Raw genomic sequence first — 15,025 nt, 5'->3', positions numbered from 1 at the left:
TGACATTTAAACAGGCTCTGTCCCTCTGAATATACCTCTTGCCCATCCTCTGGGTCACCCCCCCCCCGTCTTTCTCCCTAGGCCTCCTGTCCCATGATCCTCTCGTATCCCCTTTTGCCAATCACCTGTCCAGCTCTTGGCTCCATCCCTCCCCCTCCTGTCTTCTCCTATCATTTTGCATCTCCCCCTCCCCCTCCAACTTTCAAATCCCTTACTCACTCTTCCTTCAGTTAGTCCTGACGAAGGGTCTCGGCCTGAAACGTCGACTGCGCCTCTTCCTATAGATGCTGCCTGGCCTGCTGTGTTCACCAGCAACTTTGATGTATGTTATTTAAACAGGCTGTTGGGCAAGATACTGATGCCCTGCTTGACACTAGTGACCAGCAGAGTGAGAGAACATAGAGCATCACAGGCCCTACGGCCCACGATGTTGTGTCAGCCTTTTAACCCGCTCTAATATCAATCTAACCCTTCCCCTCCTACATAGCCCTCCATTTTTCTATCTTCCAATGTGGCTATCTAAAAGTTTCTTAAATGTCCCTAATGTATCAGCCTCTACCTCCACCCCTGGCAGAGCATTCCATACACCCAGCACTTTTTTTTTTAACCTCTGACTTCCCCCTTGCTCCAGACACCTTAAAATTATGCCCCCTTGTATTAGCTACTTGCACATTGGGAAAATAGTATCTATCCACTCAATTTATCCTTTTTTCATCTTGTACATCTCTATCATCTGCCATCCTCCCCCTCTCCAAAAAGGAAAGCCCTGGTTCACCCAATCTTTCTGGTCCGAGCTGACTCAATCTCTCCTTGTAGGCTAACCCCCTCTCTCAACCTTTCATCATAAGCTATGTCCTCTAGTTTAGGCCGCATTCTGGTAAATCTCCTCTGCACCCTCTCTAATGCATCCACATCCTTCCCATAAATGTGGTGACCAGAACACAATATTCTGAGTTATGTCACAGATGAGTGCTTTCAGTCAAGAAAGAAAAATAATTGTTATAACGGGAGTCTGTGTACTAAGTGCCCTCTTGTGATTAACACTTACACAAGAACCTGAAACATCCAAATTGCAGCAATCATTGCTACACTGACGCATTGGGTCAGGCCTATAATCACACATTATCATGTAATTGTACCACAGTGAGAGAATTATCATCCTATATCTATAGTACCACACAGATCCTTCATTATATCTTATCAGAATATGTTCCTGTTCACGGAGCAAATAAAACCTCCTGTCGTTTGAACACCATCAGTAGAGATACCAACCACGGGCCTTGGACCTTCGCTCACCCTTCAATGGAATAAGGACTCTAATAGCATAGTAAAAACCTGTGAAACCAACAGTGCCTCTTATCCAACAGCAATTATATTTCCTAAAACAATTCAGTAATATCCACTGCAACTTAATTGGACTGAAAGGTGTCATCAGAATATTTATTGATTGTCAGGTGACACACGCAAACAAAGAACTCCATGGTGACTTGCTCCCAATAAAAAGTTCACGATTACCATTAGAGTGCAACAAATACAGAAATAATCTCATGCACCATTCGTAACTGTCCAGTCAATGAGCCGGCAAACTATACAAAATCCAATGTACATGATATTTCAGAGACTTGTGAGAGAGAAAAATCTGGCAGTCATTAAAAAAAAAATTGCTGAAACCATAGCTGTTACAAGGAAATTGATTTCCCTGGATCTCTCCAAATTCTTCAGTTAGTAAAACAGGATGCACAGGGCACCCAAATAACCAGGCCCAGGTCTTCATCACATCTTTCAGGCTGTAATGGAGAGCCTAGGATATACAACGGGCTTAGACACAAAATGGGGTTTATGAGGAGGCCAGGTCAGGCCTGCTGGAATCAATGGGATTTATGAGGAGGCCGGGTCAGGCCTGCTGGAATCAATGGGGTTTATGAGGAGGCCAGGTCAGGCCTGCTGGAATCAATGGGGTTTATGAGGAGGCCGGGTCAGGCCTGCTGGAATCAATGGGGTTTATGAGGAGGCCAGGTCAGGCCTGCTGGAATCAATGGGGTTTATGAGGAGGCCAGGTCAGGCGTGCTGGAATCAATGGGGTTATGAGGAGGCAGGGTAAGGCCTGCTGGAATCAATAAGGTTTACTAGGAGGCAGAGACAGGCCTGCTAGGACCTGTGTACTACAAGAAGGCAGGGCCAGACTGGCTGGGATCAGTGGGATTTACAAGAAAGAAGGGTCAGGCCTGCTGGAATCAATGGAGTTTACGGGGAAGCAGGGGCAGGCCCACTGGAATCTGTGTGGTTATGAGGAGGCAGGGCCAGACCTGCAGGAATTAATGGGGTTTACGAACAGGGAGGGATAACCCCAGCTATTTGGGGTCAAACAGGATGAATGGTCCCTTGGGTGAGATCTCACAGCAGGAGTGGGAAAAAAAGAACTAAAATATGCAATGGGCACAAACTAAACCAGAGACGATTATAGGGCTGCTGCTATTCTATGGCAACTTCCGGTAGCTGGAAGTGTTCAGCAGGATGCAGTGAATGCAGCAGCTTTAATGCAGTGAGAAATTGAGATTACTGCAGTGTTGCAGGAGTGATTCCCAGAGCACCAAATCCCCACTTTGCCATAGGCACCTGTACAGTCCCTGCGACACCGGGGGCAGAATGGAGATCACGGAACGCCAGCCCCTGCCTGTACAGACTGCAGACTGATCACTGTGGAGTACAGCTCAGTGAATATAGTTATGGTGGAGCACAGACAGAAAGCAGGCTGAAATTCCAGCCAGTTTTCAATTACATTAAATTTCGAGCTTTTTTGATCCCTTACTTACATTTGTGCAGGTTTCCCCGATCTAATCAGAGCTCCATTTATTTATCAGCTTTCCCCTGATAGTGATTCCTTGGTGAAAGTAATTGGAAAATGATGTTGTCCCACTGTGTGGTTGGAGAGTGTACCCTGTCGTAGCACCATGATTGCTTAACTCACAGCGATTCCAGCCTGTGTTACAAATGAGCACAGAGTACTCTCCTCCCAACAGAGTGGGAAGAAACTCTAACATGAATGGAATAGAAATGGAGGTGTCACAGCAAGGAATGACTGTGTAGCCCATCATTAGCTTTGGGAACCCCTGTGACAGTCTGAGGGAGAATCAGAGGCACTTTATCTGGCAGCCGATTCCAGATTTCCCTTTCTGGAGCAGGAAGTAGGTGTGCAGACACAGACAGGATCGCCCGGACTCCCGCAGTTACTGCCCCATTCAATCAGATCAAGATCCTGCTGAGCTAGTCCAGGACAGTGATTGACGAATGGCGAGCGACTGCTGAAGAAAATGGAGCTTCCTGATTGGAGGGGGAGAACGGAGCCGCTTTTTCAGGTCATATGGGCTTGTAAAGAAGAGTGGTGACGTACTTCTTCTTGTAACGATGGGTGGCGCTCAATACCATGACACCATCCTGTGAACAACGACAAATACTCAGCAAAGAGCAAACCCAACACCACTGCACAGTTATAAAGCACGATGCACTTCGGCAGCAATGGGATAAGCTTACACCATCTCCAGCACAGGACTCAGCATTCGCTCAGGGAACTCAATGCGGCAATTCCCCTTTGCTGACACCTGGGAGCTATACACCAAAATGCAGCAAGTGTAATGTCAGACGGTGGTGTTGTCCTCCCACAGCTCCATGGACTTGGGGCCAATCATAACATTCAGTGCTCCTTGTGTGGAGTTTGCGGTTCCACACATTCGCCCTCGTACCCCAGCTTCCCCCTACATCCCAAAGTGTAGGTCCCTGGCAAAGAAACCACAGGGAGCTGATGGGCACGAGGCAGAAAATAAGCTGCAGGGGAACAGGAAGAGAAGAACAGAACTGGGAACCAATATGGACCCAAGAGGCCGAATAGTCTCTGTGTGTACATATTAATAAATAGAAAGGGCTTGGCGTTGAGCTTCAAGTAGTCTTTAGACATGAGGTGCACTATGTCTGACATCCAAGGTTATGAAAGATGAGGTAAAACTGGGTGGGAGAAACTGGAAAATGTCTGGGGGTGGGGAAGAACTGTGTATGGCAGGGATAGGGGTGTAAGAACTGTGAAAGTTGGAGTGGGTAACCAGGGGATAGTGAGGGTACACGTATTCCACTTAAGCAGTGCAGTTCATTGCTTTGGGATGTCACAAAGGATGCTCCCGATGATTGACAGGCAGCTGTTCATTTACAGAAATGAACTGTTAATATTGTACCAAGTCTGTATCTCAGTACATACGACATGAGTAGCAAGATCCAACAAAGAGCATTGATATCAAAAATCTTTGGGTGAATAAAAATTAGGTAACTGGAAGAATTAACCTATCTTCCTCAACAGGTTCCTTATTTTAAAAAAAAGGATCTATTCTAATAGATAGTATGTGCTCCTTTGAAGTGTTGGATCTTTAAAGAATTATCAGGATAAAGGAATGTAGTGGGAGTGATTTCCTTGTTCTGGTGGCACTTGTGGGCAAGATGCTTGCGTGCGGGAGTGATGGCTCACAAGGGAGGAGGAGGGCGAGGTACAAAAGTTGGAGAATCGATATGGTGCAGTGCAGAGCGCAAGGGGAATGGATGGGAAAGGTCGTGCAAATGCTGACTTTTCATATCAGAATGGATAGGTGGGAGGGACTGGCTTGTTTTGTTGCTTATTTTGCTGTTAATGTTTTGTTGTTTTTGTGTTCTGTGTCGTTCTGCCAAGCACCATCAGTATGCTGTGTTGGTGCGGAAATGCAGTGGCATTTGTGGTCTGCACCCAGTACATCGCCAGGCTGTGTTGGCCATTAATGCAAACAAAGCATTTCACTGTATGTTTCAATGTACATGTACTAAATCAATCTGAATATCAGACCCCTCTTATAAGACTGAAAACAAAGAAATAAGAGCTCATAGCTTATGAGCTCCACAATTTGACCAGTGAATCTTGAACTTTTCCTTCTCAGTTTACGTCAAGATACAGCAGTGAATGTTACTGAAAGATCAGCAACACATAATTGGAGTTAGATGTGCAGTTTTTGCATTTTTTTCCTTTTAATTTCTCATCTTTTTTATTAATTTGAAAAAGAGTCAAAATGAAGCAGTAAGGTGTTTTCTGAATCTTTCTGTAAAATTCAAGTTTGAGGAAAAGATCCTTTTAAATATCGCTAGTCATTCCAGTGAATTCATAACCGAACCACCTCTCCCATTCCCCATCACTTAAAGCAAATTCTGTCCAGGACAGACTGTTGACTGGAGGAATTTAACAGTCAGTAGGAGAACCTGGAGGGTTAGTACTTCTGGCCAAGCAGGTAGATTGAAGAGTAAAGACATTTTTAAAAAAGAGCAATACTCACCTTGATGGACAGAGCATACAGGTGGTTCAACATGACGTGGTTTGGCTCTGGAAGCAAGGCAGGATCACACTAAGAGCAAGCAAACACACCAGGATCAGAATGGGACCCTCTCTGTACAGAACATGGAACAGAACAGGTCCTTCGGCCAGTCCTTCAAACCACTACAACATCAATCTAATGCTTCCTTCTCGCAAATTCTTTCATCCAAGTGCCTAAGAGTCTCTTAAAATATCCCAAATGTATCTGCCTCTACTACCACTGGGTCAGCATATTCCACACACCCGCTACTCTGTGTAAGATACCTAACACTGATAGCCATCCTACCTATACTTTCCTCCAACCACATTAAAATGATGCCCTCCGGTACTAGACATTTCTGTCCTGGGAAAAATATTGGTTGTCCATTCTGTCTTAGCATCTCATACACCTCTATCAAGTCACCTCTCACCTTCCCTTATTCCAAACAGAAGAGCCCTAGTAATGCTTCTTCATTTCAGCCTTTCATGACCACGAGATACTGGAGGCTTGCACTGGGTTATCATTCTGCAGCATTGCTCAACCCAGTCTGTCGCTACGATGCTGGGGTCCTCAGCCGACTTTAGGGGGGCATTGGTCAAGCAGTAAGAGGGGGTGAAGGTCATCCATTGCATTCTGGGCTAACAAATTAATAGAGTGAAAAAATGAAGACAAGCTTGCTGTTTTTAACAGATTAAGAATCCATTGAGTATAAGCTTTTAAAATAAAACAACAGATGGGTTTTTGCAAATTTACTGGTTAGGATGTGCAAATGGCACAACAAAAATATTCAAGTACATCTTTGCAGGCTTAGAAGCAGAATGATATACACAAACACTTAACGAACAGACTGTCATAGGATAATAACACGTATGGCAACTCAGTTCAGATGTATCAGAACGAGTGCCCAGTCTCATGACGTTGGGCAACTGATGAGCATTCACAGCACTGGACATGTGTAGTATTCCACAGTATGTACATCGCATCGGCAAAAAAGGAAAATATCTCTCGTGTGCAGAACTAGGTACACGTACACAATATAATTATGTATAGATCAGTGACGATAATAAATCAAAAACTGTACCAGAATCCAGGGACAAATACAAACTCATCTACTCAGATAGTGGAAAAACATGCTTTAAAACCACCTAGTTTATCTGCTATAAAGCACTGGCATCCTAATGTCTGTGATTCTATACTGATCATCTGGATGACAATATAAACAGCCGTCCACAGCTAATAGAGTTCCCTCACCCAGTGAAAGACAGCCAGAAGCACATTTATTTTCCTCCTTTTGTGCTCTTGTGAGACCTACAAAGAGAACTCGGATCCTCTCAAAACCAGGTTGTCCCAAGGACACGGGTACATAGTGCATCTGCAGGCAGCACTGCCACAATTTCATCACAGGCACAGGCATGCCCTGGATCCTCACACAAATCCTGAACAGCTCTCAAAATTGATTAACTAAGTACAGTATCCCAATGAAAAGCTGCCTCATCGGATATTGGTCATTCAGCTGGTATAAGCATTGCTCCCAGTAAGCTAAACCTCAACCCATCAAACATCGTGTCATTAATCAGAGAACGAGCAATGGCTTGAACTCACTGAAATGCCTGTGTCCTTGTTCAGGATGACCTGGAGCAGGTGTGGTGGCAGAATAGGTGGCGTTTTAATTCTCTCCTCTGGCTTGTACACGTAAGGATCCTGGTGATACGGGCCAGGGGGAGAGCTCGACAGATCTAAAAAAAATTAATCATCCAGATTAACCCTACTTTGATATCAATAACAAAAGCCGTGACGGTAGCTAAAATGCTTAATGTAAACAAGGGTAGTAGCAGCAAAACTGATCAATGAGAAAAAGGGGCAGGAATTCATGAGTATGAGATCGTTTTCATTAACGCATTTCTAGCTCAAAGTGGATGTGCGAAAAATTCATTTTGTTAATTAAAAAAAAGGCAAATAACCCAAAAAGGACAATGTTAAAAGGAGTTGAGGAGCGTCTGCCAGATGCTCAGTAGGCCTTAACCGGATCAATGGGCTCAGGTTAGCAGCTCTACAAGCATGCCACTTTGGGAATTGTTAAGGCTTTGGAGTAGGTAAAGGAACAAGTTACCAGAACATACCAGGCATGCAGGAATTCAGCTATGTGGAGAGGGAAAGAAGCTGGCCATATCCTCACAGCACAGAATGTTCAGAGGAGATTTAATTTTACTACAGGCAGAAATGATGGGAGCTGGATGGATACTAGATTATGAACTCACTGGGTCTTCTGACAATCAGCTTGAGGGAGCAGTTTTAAACACAGGCATTTGTGATGGCCAGTTACAGAAAGGGCAATGGAAACAGATCTAACAGGACGGAAATGGAATAAACGAAGACCAAGTGGTGTCAGAGCAGGCATGTGGAGTTCATCGGATAGCTTCAGCAAACAGCCAGCTCCTCCTCCTGTCACCCTAACACTGCACGTGGCACTTTTTCAAGTCTTATCACAATTCACCTCTCACATTTCTGACTCACCCGACATGTCTGAACATTTCTGCGAATCCACCATCAATGCATCAAACACCTCGAAGTCCGTCTGCCGCACCTGGATAACATTGTTGATGGTGCCGAGCTGGCTGGTGGTGGTAGGCTGGAGAGACAGCACATTTCAAAACTTACACATCGCAACCACAAGAATCAACGTGCAAACTGCAAAGCCTTCCAGCACCAACGTCTTTCCAACGCTACAGAAGTTGCTTCATTATCCTTGTGTTGTATTTGACCCCGTCTACCTGAGACAAAACTGAGTACTGGTTTCTGTCCCTGTAACATCCCTCAACCCAGCCAAAATGCACCCAATCTGGTAACCTCCATCATGCCTCCTGAGCCTGTGCACCACCAGCCCAACAAATCACACCATCCTCTTTACCCACAAGCCTTGTTTTGGCTGACCTACCTGCCTCCCAGTTAAAGTCTGATTGTAAAATTCTCCTATTTTCAAATTCCTGGGGTGGGGGGAGAGAGGGAAGAGTACCTTCGAGGGGTGGTATTCCCCGTACTTCTGAAGCCCTTGTCTGAACTGGCAGAGGTTGTGGGTTTAGAAGGAGTTGGTCTACCGAGTCGGAGTTGTTGCAGTGTAACCAATGGATAGTACAGACTGCTGCTAATGTGTGTTGGTGGTGAAGTGAGCGAACAGTTGTGGATGGGCTGTTTTTATCAATGTCCTTATCTAAATTTGAGCTTCTTAAGTATTGTTCAAGCTGCATTCAATCCAGGCCAGGAGAGTATTCCATTGCACTCTCGACTTGAACCTTGTGGATGGCAGACAGGCTTTGGTATGGTAGGTGAGTTACCCACTACAGGATTCCTAGCCTCTGACCTGCTCCTGCAGCTACATCATGTATTTGGCTACGCTAGTTCAGTTTCTGGTTGGCGTACTATTAGAGGGGGATTTCAGGAAATGCCATGGAATGTCAGGGGTTGGATTTTCTTTTTGTGGATATAGTCATTGCTTGGCACTTGTGTAATACAAATGTTACTCGTCTGCTATCAGCCCAGGCCTAGATATTGGCCAAGTCTTGCTTCATTTGGATATGGACAATAAACTTCATTATCTAAGTAGCAGGGAATGCAGAAGGTTTCCTCTTTGATCCCCATTGACTGACATTTAGCGGCCATACTTAATCAAATATGGCCTTGATGTCAAAGGTGTTTACTCACTTCACCTGCAGAGTTCTGCTCTTCTGTCCATGTTCGCACCACCACTGTGAAATGGTCAAGAGCCGAGTGGCTTTGGCAGAACACAAATCGAGGTTCTGTGAGCAGGCTGTTGTTAAGTGAGTGTTGTTTGACTGTGGTACTAATTACCCCTTCCATTCTCTGCCGATGAGAACAGACTAACGGAGCGGTAATCGTGCTTCTGGAGAGACACCCTCCCACATTGTCAGGCAGATGTCAGGACAGCCTGGCCAAGGATCAAATATGCAGGCAATATCCCTTTGATCAATGGTCTCCACACAAAGCTGGCTATAAGTGATAAGAACCTGAAATTAAGTTCAAGTATTCTTTAAGAAAAATAATGAGCAAGACTTGGTACTGCAGTGGTTTTCTGGCCCAGCCTACTGTGAGACTGAGTGCTCCTAGACTCTGTCCACACTAGACATAAAAATTCCAGGGTGAAGATTCTCCATGCCACAAAAATGGCCCATTAATCAAAGTACATATATCATACATAATATTGGGATTCATTTTCTTGCAAGCACCCACAGGAAAACAGAAACACCTGCAATTCCACAAAAAACACGCACAACAAAAACTGACAAACTGGAAGAGACAGCCATAGCGGGGTTGAAGTTTCAAGTAGTAAACAACCCAGAGTTCAGCCCCACCACTCCGTGCCAGCCAGGATGCCCCACCCGAGTCCGTCCAGTCTACCTGCGTTTGATCTTTCTCCCTCTCTACTCGCTACTGCCACCGGCGAGAGGCGCAAGAGTCCTGGGGCCTGTGCCGCCAGGCTCCGTAGCAGTTGTTGCCCAGCAGCCACTGGGCTCCTGGACCAACTTCACTCACCTCGGCGCTGAAGTGACTCAGCAGCAGCCCGCGGGCACCCCCCAGGGTCTTGGCAGCGCCCCCCCCCCAGGGTCTCGGCAGCCCACGGGCCCACACCCCCAGGGTCTTGGCAGCACCCCCCCCCCCAGGGTCTCGGCAGCCCACGGCCCCCCCCCCAGGGTCTCGGCAGCCCACGGGCCCACCCCCCCAGGGTCTTGGCAGCGCCCCCCCCCCAGGGTCTCGGCAGCCCACGGGCCCACCCCCCCTGGGTCTCGGCAGCTCACAGTCTCAGTATTACTTGTTTACTTTTTTATTATTTGAACAATCTGTCCCTTTTGCACATCGGACGTTTGTGTTTTTTGTCATGGTGTGGTGTTCCGTGGATTCTATGTTTTAGATTTAGAGACACAATACAGTAACAGGCCCTTCTGGCCCAACAAGCCTGCACTGCCCAACTACACACATGACCAATTAACCCACTAACTCCTACTTCTTTGGAATGTGGGAAGAAACTGGAGAACCCGGGGGAAACCCATGCACTCACGGGGAGAACGTACAAACTCTGTGCAGAGAGCAACCCGGGGGAAACTCACATGCTCACAGGGAGAACGTACAAATTCCGTAGAGACAGCAACCTGGATCACTGGCGCTGTAAGAGCTTTATGCTAACTGCTACACTATTGTGCTGCTACCGTGATTCTACTGGAGTTTCATTGTTTTTCCTGCAAGAAAGTGAATCTTAAAGTTGTATATGACACAAATACTTTGACAATAAACGAACGCTGAACAGTGCCTATAACATGGCCGATCACAACATGTACCAGTTCCCACATATCCTGGCTCCCTTTCATTAATGAATTACAGAACGCAACCATCTCATACCTCTGATGAATCGTGAGTCCACTGACCATCCACATAGAACTTGTACTGATGCTCACCCTCGGGGAGATCCAGAATCGCCACAAAGTTATTCTGACTGTAGAAGGCAAGGTACAGCAGTAATTAAGCTCATGAAATGAGATGTGCCTGATGCTGCTGAGTCAGTTCATAATGTCCCTGGCAGTGAAATGGGTGGTGTTTCCATCTCACAGTTCCAGTGATCCAAGTTCAATTCTCACCTCTTGTGTTGCCTGCATGGTGTTTACACGCTTTTCTCTGTGAGCACACAAATTTGTCCCAGATGACTCATTTTCCCACCCTCACATCTCAAAGATGTGGTGGTCATTAGGTTAATTGGTTACTGTAAAATTTTTGTCACGAACTTTAATGGGCTCATGAGACAGAATGGGCTACAAGGCAATAAGTAGGGAAATGAGGTTTAGGGGATTGCTCCAAGATTCATCAGGCCAAATGGCTTCCTTCTACACCATATGGAAATACCAGGCACGTAGTGCTTGTTAAACGGTCTCGTGCAGCTAAACCTGGAACTAAATGCAACTAGAAAGAACAGAACTGTCTGGCACCCTGGGGCCCATCCACTCCTGATTGCAGTTGAGTATGAAATGCACCAAATGGTGCAACTGACGGCGTACTGTGAGACGTTTGTACTCCTCCTCCACTCGGAGTTCACAAAACCCTTGGAAAACAACCAACACACCCATGTGTAGCTCCTAAGATTTCTCACTGGTTCTCTGTCAAACTTGTATCAGAAAGTCAAAGAGCCCATGGAAATTATTATATTGCACATCGGGTTTGTGCTGCAGTTGTCATGATTACTGCTCAGGAGCCACAGTTCTTGTTTCCAAAAGGTCATCTATCTGTCATTGCAATTAAATATAACTCTCTTTATTACAGTGGTTGAACCTAATGCTACAACTCCCCATTGAGGTTATTACGAGGCATCACTATCTAGTTGAGGTACTCATGTGCCAATGATTGGATGAAGCAATACAACATTATTGGACCCATTATTATTAATATAAATGAAAACTATTCTTGCATCAGTCTGCACTTACTAAACCTCTGAATTATAGTCTTCCTACATAGATATACTGCTCCAAGTCAAGTCTAGTCTTTCTGTAAAGAGTGCTTGTCTTCTGTCTCACACCCACAGCAGGTCTCTGGTAACCATCATGGAGAGCAGCCAGCACTCCTGTCAAACTTACGAGGAGGGGTTCAGGGAGACCTACCTTCTGGTAAGTGGGATTTTGTTGGTCCAGCCATTGAAGGATCCAGAGATAAAAACTTCCTTCCCACCCCCTTTCCATCGAAACACAGTCGGGCGAGCCTGCTTGGAAATTTTGTCAGTCACTTCCAGGTCCTGTTGCCAGGCAAGGTACTCATCCTTCTCCATTGGGCCCTTGAAGGCAGAAGAAAACTCTGAAAATGAACCCAATCACTGGCCGATTTAAAACTCAACTTTCTTAACTACATTTCATCACAAAGGAAGGAAACCCAGGAACAGCTGACTTACAAACAAATAACAAATCTGCTTCAGTACAGCAGTCGGAGCAGACCTGTGTGAATTTAGTGAAATCTGTTAGGCAGTCTCAGTATAGTCTTGTGACAAATTAACTGCTCAGGAGACCTTGGCAAAACGCACAGACTCAGTACAATCAACATTTTATGAATGCAGGTAATCTCCTTGCAGAATTGGTGTGTGAAGATCTTGATGACTTTCTTCTACCCTGCCTCTTCCTTCCACACAGAAGGACTGACAACTACTGCCCTGTGGTTACAGCATGAGCAAGTTCCTGGCCGGGATCTACACCAGCCACATCAGTCCCAATGAGTGTCCCAAATCTTCTGGGGAAATCTCTGGAAAACCACTGAGCCCCATTGCTGTTGCAGCAGGCAACTTACAATGCTCTAACTTTTCTGGACACGTGCACATGATTTGTTAACCCCTTTGTGCTTGGAGTATGTGCAAAGGAACTCCTGGAGGAAGCAATTCCCTGCCACATAGAGTTTGGAATCTGCATAAACAACCTGGCTAGATTAAAACTGGTACAGAAGCAGCAATACCATTGATTTTAATGATGGGGATTACATGCTATAGATTTAAATTTAATAGTTTCTTATTGAAAGAACATTTATTGTATTTGGGTAGCAGTGGTAATCCAGGGTATGAAAACACAACAGAAGAAACAACTGCTCAGTGGGAGGGGTGGCAGAACAGTAAAGAGTAGAAGTAGAAGAGTAAAGGATAGGTGTATGTTTTAGTTACTGTCCTTTTCTGATGCTGTGATCTAGGACATTGTAGAAGGGAGTGCAAAACATTCAAACATTCCAGAAAACAACATGTTGACAGAGGATAAGGAGAAAGGCAAATGAAGTGACTAAGGGAGGAGAAAGAAGTTGTCATCAAAGGGTTAAGGATGGAATTCACCTACTTCGAATTAAACAGCAACTGAGGCCGCATTACATTACTGTGCGTGTCTATAAACAACCTCATAATGGGGCAGTGATAAAGATAATCCACAAAGAAGTTAGAAGGATGAAAAGCAAGTTCTTCTCTCACAGAGGGTAATGAACCTAATTCTCTATCCTGGAGGGTCACAGAGGCTAGATCATTGGAGGTATTGAGAGAGATTGATATGTTTTTGAATTCAGAACTAGAGTATAAGGAATTGGTATAGGACAGAAGTGGATGCCAGGGTAGATCAGTCAGGGAAAATGGTAGGGCAGCCTTAAAGGGCTGAGTAGTCCACTCTTTATTTCTTCTGTTCTTTGGACCATTCATTGATCAACAGAGCCTAGGCAGAACCAGGAACATTCCTGCTCTCTGATTCAACATTGTCCAGTCCTCCAGCAGCACTCTGCATCTACAGACAACTGGAAGATTATGGCTGGTGCTTTGCCGAATTCCAACCCGCAGTTTTCCCTGCTACCTGGCTCAGCTTTGGGACAAATACAAACACTGCCTGTGTCTAACTCCTGAGGTTGCTCATTGACAGCCCCTCACATGTACTTTTGGCAAGTGTAAGGACCTGCTGGTTTTATTGCCTGTCACCTCCTACCACACCGGCACTCTTTGGGAGAGTTGGAGAAAGGAAATTATCTTCTACAAAATAGTAGTTTAGTGGGCAAAGCAGGGAACACGGAGAACAGTACGTGATGGAGAAAATATTAAAATCCTTTGTGGAGATACCAGTACTTTGATTTCCTCAGCGTGAAAGATGTCTGCATCTTCTGGACTGTCCATCAAAATCTTGGGACGGTCGTGCTCCTTAATAGCGCTGCCAGTGCTGTCTCTTCGGGAGGCCTTGTGAGCCCCCTGGCGCTCCAGCGCTGCACGCTCGCTGTTGGTGTTGCCCATCCTTTGAAGCTCCGTAAAACCCACTAAACAAATAAAATGGGCAAAGAGGTCAGTCAATGGGAGAAGAAGCAGGGTTGGGGGTTGGGTGGGGTACCGGGTGAAGGGTGATTGGGGAAGGGAGGGACGGACCAGGTGGGGGTGAAGAGACCGAGCCAGTGGGAGGGGTGAGGGAGACGGAGACCGAGTGGATGTTTTGGTGCCGCGGGCTGGCAGGCGGGGCCGGGCCGGGCCGCCCCGATAAACAGGCGAGGGCGGAGCCCCAGCCTCCCCACAGGCCGTCCGGCGTGAATGTTACGAGCTCCAGGTTCCGATTCGCCCCGCGTTCCGAAACCTGGGTCGCCGCCGTCTCTCTCCGTGCACGGCCCCGAAAGGGCACTCACCCGCCGACGCTTTGATCCTTTCTTCCTCCGGTCAATGTTCACCGACACACCGCTCCTCGTATCCGCCAATCAAATGCCACCCAACCGGTCCCACCAACTATGCGCTCCCAGGAGCAGAGAAAGCTGATGAGCTGGAGCAGGATTCCGGAGCCCGACAATGCTATGGACATATTACTGCAATTATTCATAATGGGAGATCCCTCATTCCAGGTAGGGACTCTGTTATGAAATAACATCATATACGTACAGCCCTAATCATTTCCTCAGTAATAGTAACACTATGACCACTTTCTCGTAAAATTTATTTGAAATTCGTACTTGTGTAATTTTATTTTAAACGTTATGCCTCTAATGCTACTGCATGAAATTTGTTTATTACATTTATGTCCGTGACGACCTTCTGCAATTGACAATAAACTTGACCAACTCATCATAATTGAAAAATAAATTGGCCTTCGCAAAATACTTAGAATATTGTGTGCAGTTCTGGTCAACAATCTATA

General features: G+C 45.8%; 1 protein-coding gene across 2 annotated transcripts; it reads right to left on the bottom strand.

The window, feature by feature from the left end:
• Positions 1-1,426: 1,426 nt before the first annotated feature.
• Positions 1,427-14,632, bottom strand: prkab1a (protein kinase, AMP-activated, beta 1 non-catalytic subunit, a). Of its 2 annotated transcripts, none has more exons than XM_063034523.1 (8): positions 14,523-14,632; positions 13,975-14,165; positions 12,014-12,183; positions 10,767-10,860; positions 7,872-7,986; positions 6,960-7,093; positions 5,340-5,408; positions 1,427-3,435 (listed from the first exon to the last, which is right to left on the bottom strand). In XM_063034523.1, the coding sequence occupies exons 2-8, from the start codon at positions 14,140-14,142 to the stop codon at positions 3,358-3,360; spliced, it is 828 nt and encodes a 275-aa protein (XP_062890593.1). In that variant the 5' UTR covers positions 14,143-14,165; positions 14,523-14,632; the 3' UTR covers positions 1,427-3,357. The 2 variants fall into 2 exon arrangements, with proteins under 2 accessions (XP_062890593.1, XP_062890594.1); XM_063034524.1 differs by having other exon boundaries at positions 13,981-14,165.
• Positions 14,633-15,025: the final 393 nt, after the last annotated feature.

The sequence above is a fragment of the Mobula hypostoma genome, chromosome 27 (genome assembly GCF_963921235.1).
Source record: "Mobula hypostoma chromosome 27, sMobHyp1.1, whole genome shotgun sequence".
Lineage (NCBI taxonomy): Eukaryota > Metazoa > Chordata > Chondrichthyes > Myliobatiformes > Myliobatidae > Mobula > Mobula hypostoma.
The sequence above is the reverse complement of the archived record's forward strand: the minus strand, read 5'-3'. Positions and strand labels throughout refer to the sequence as shown.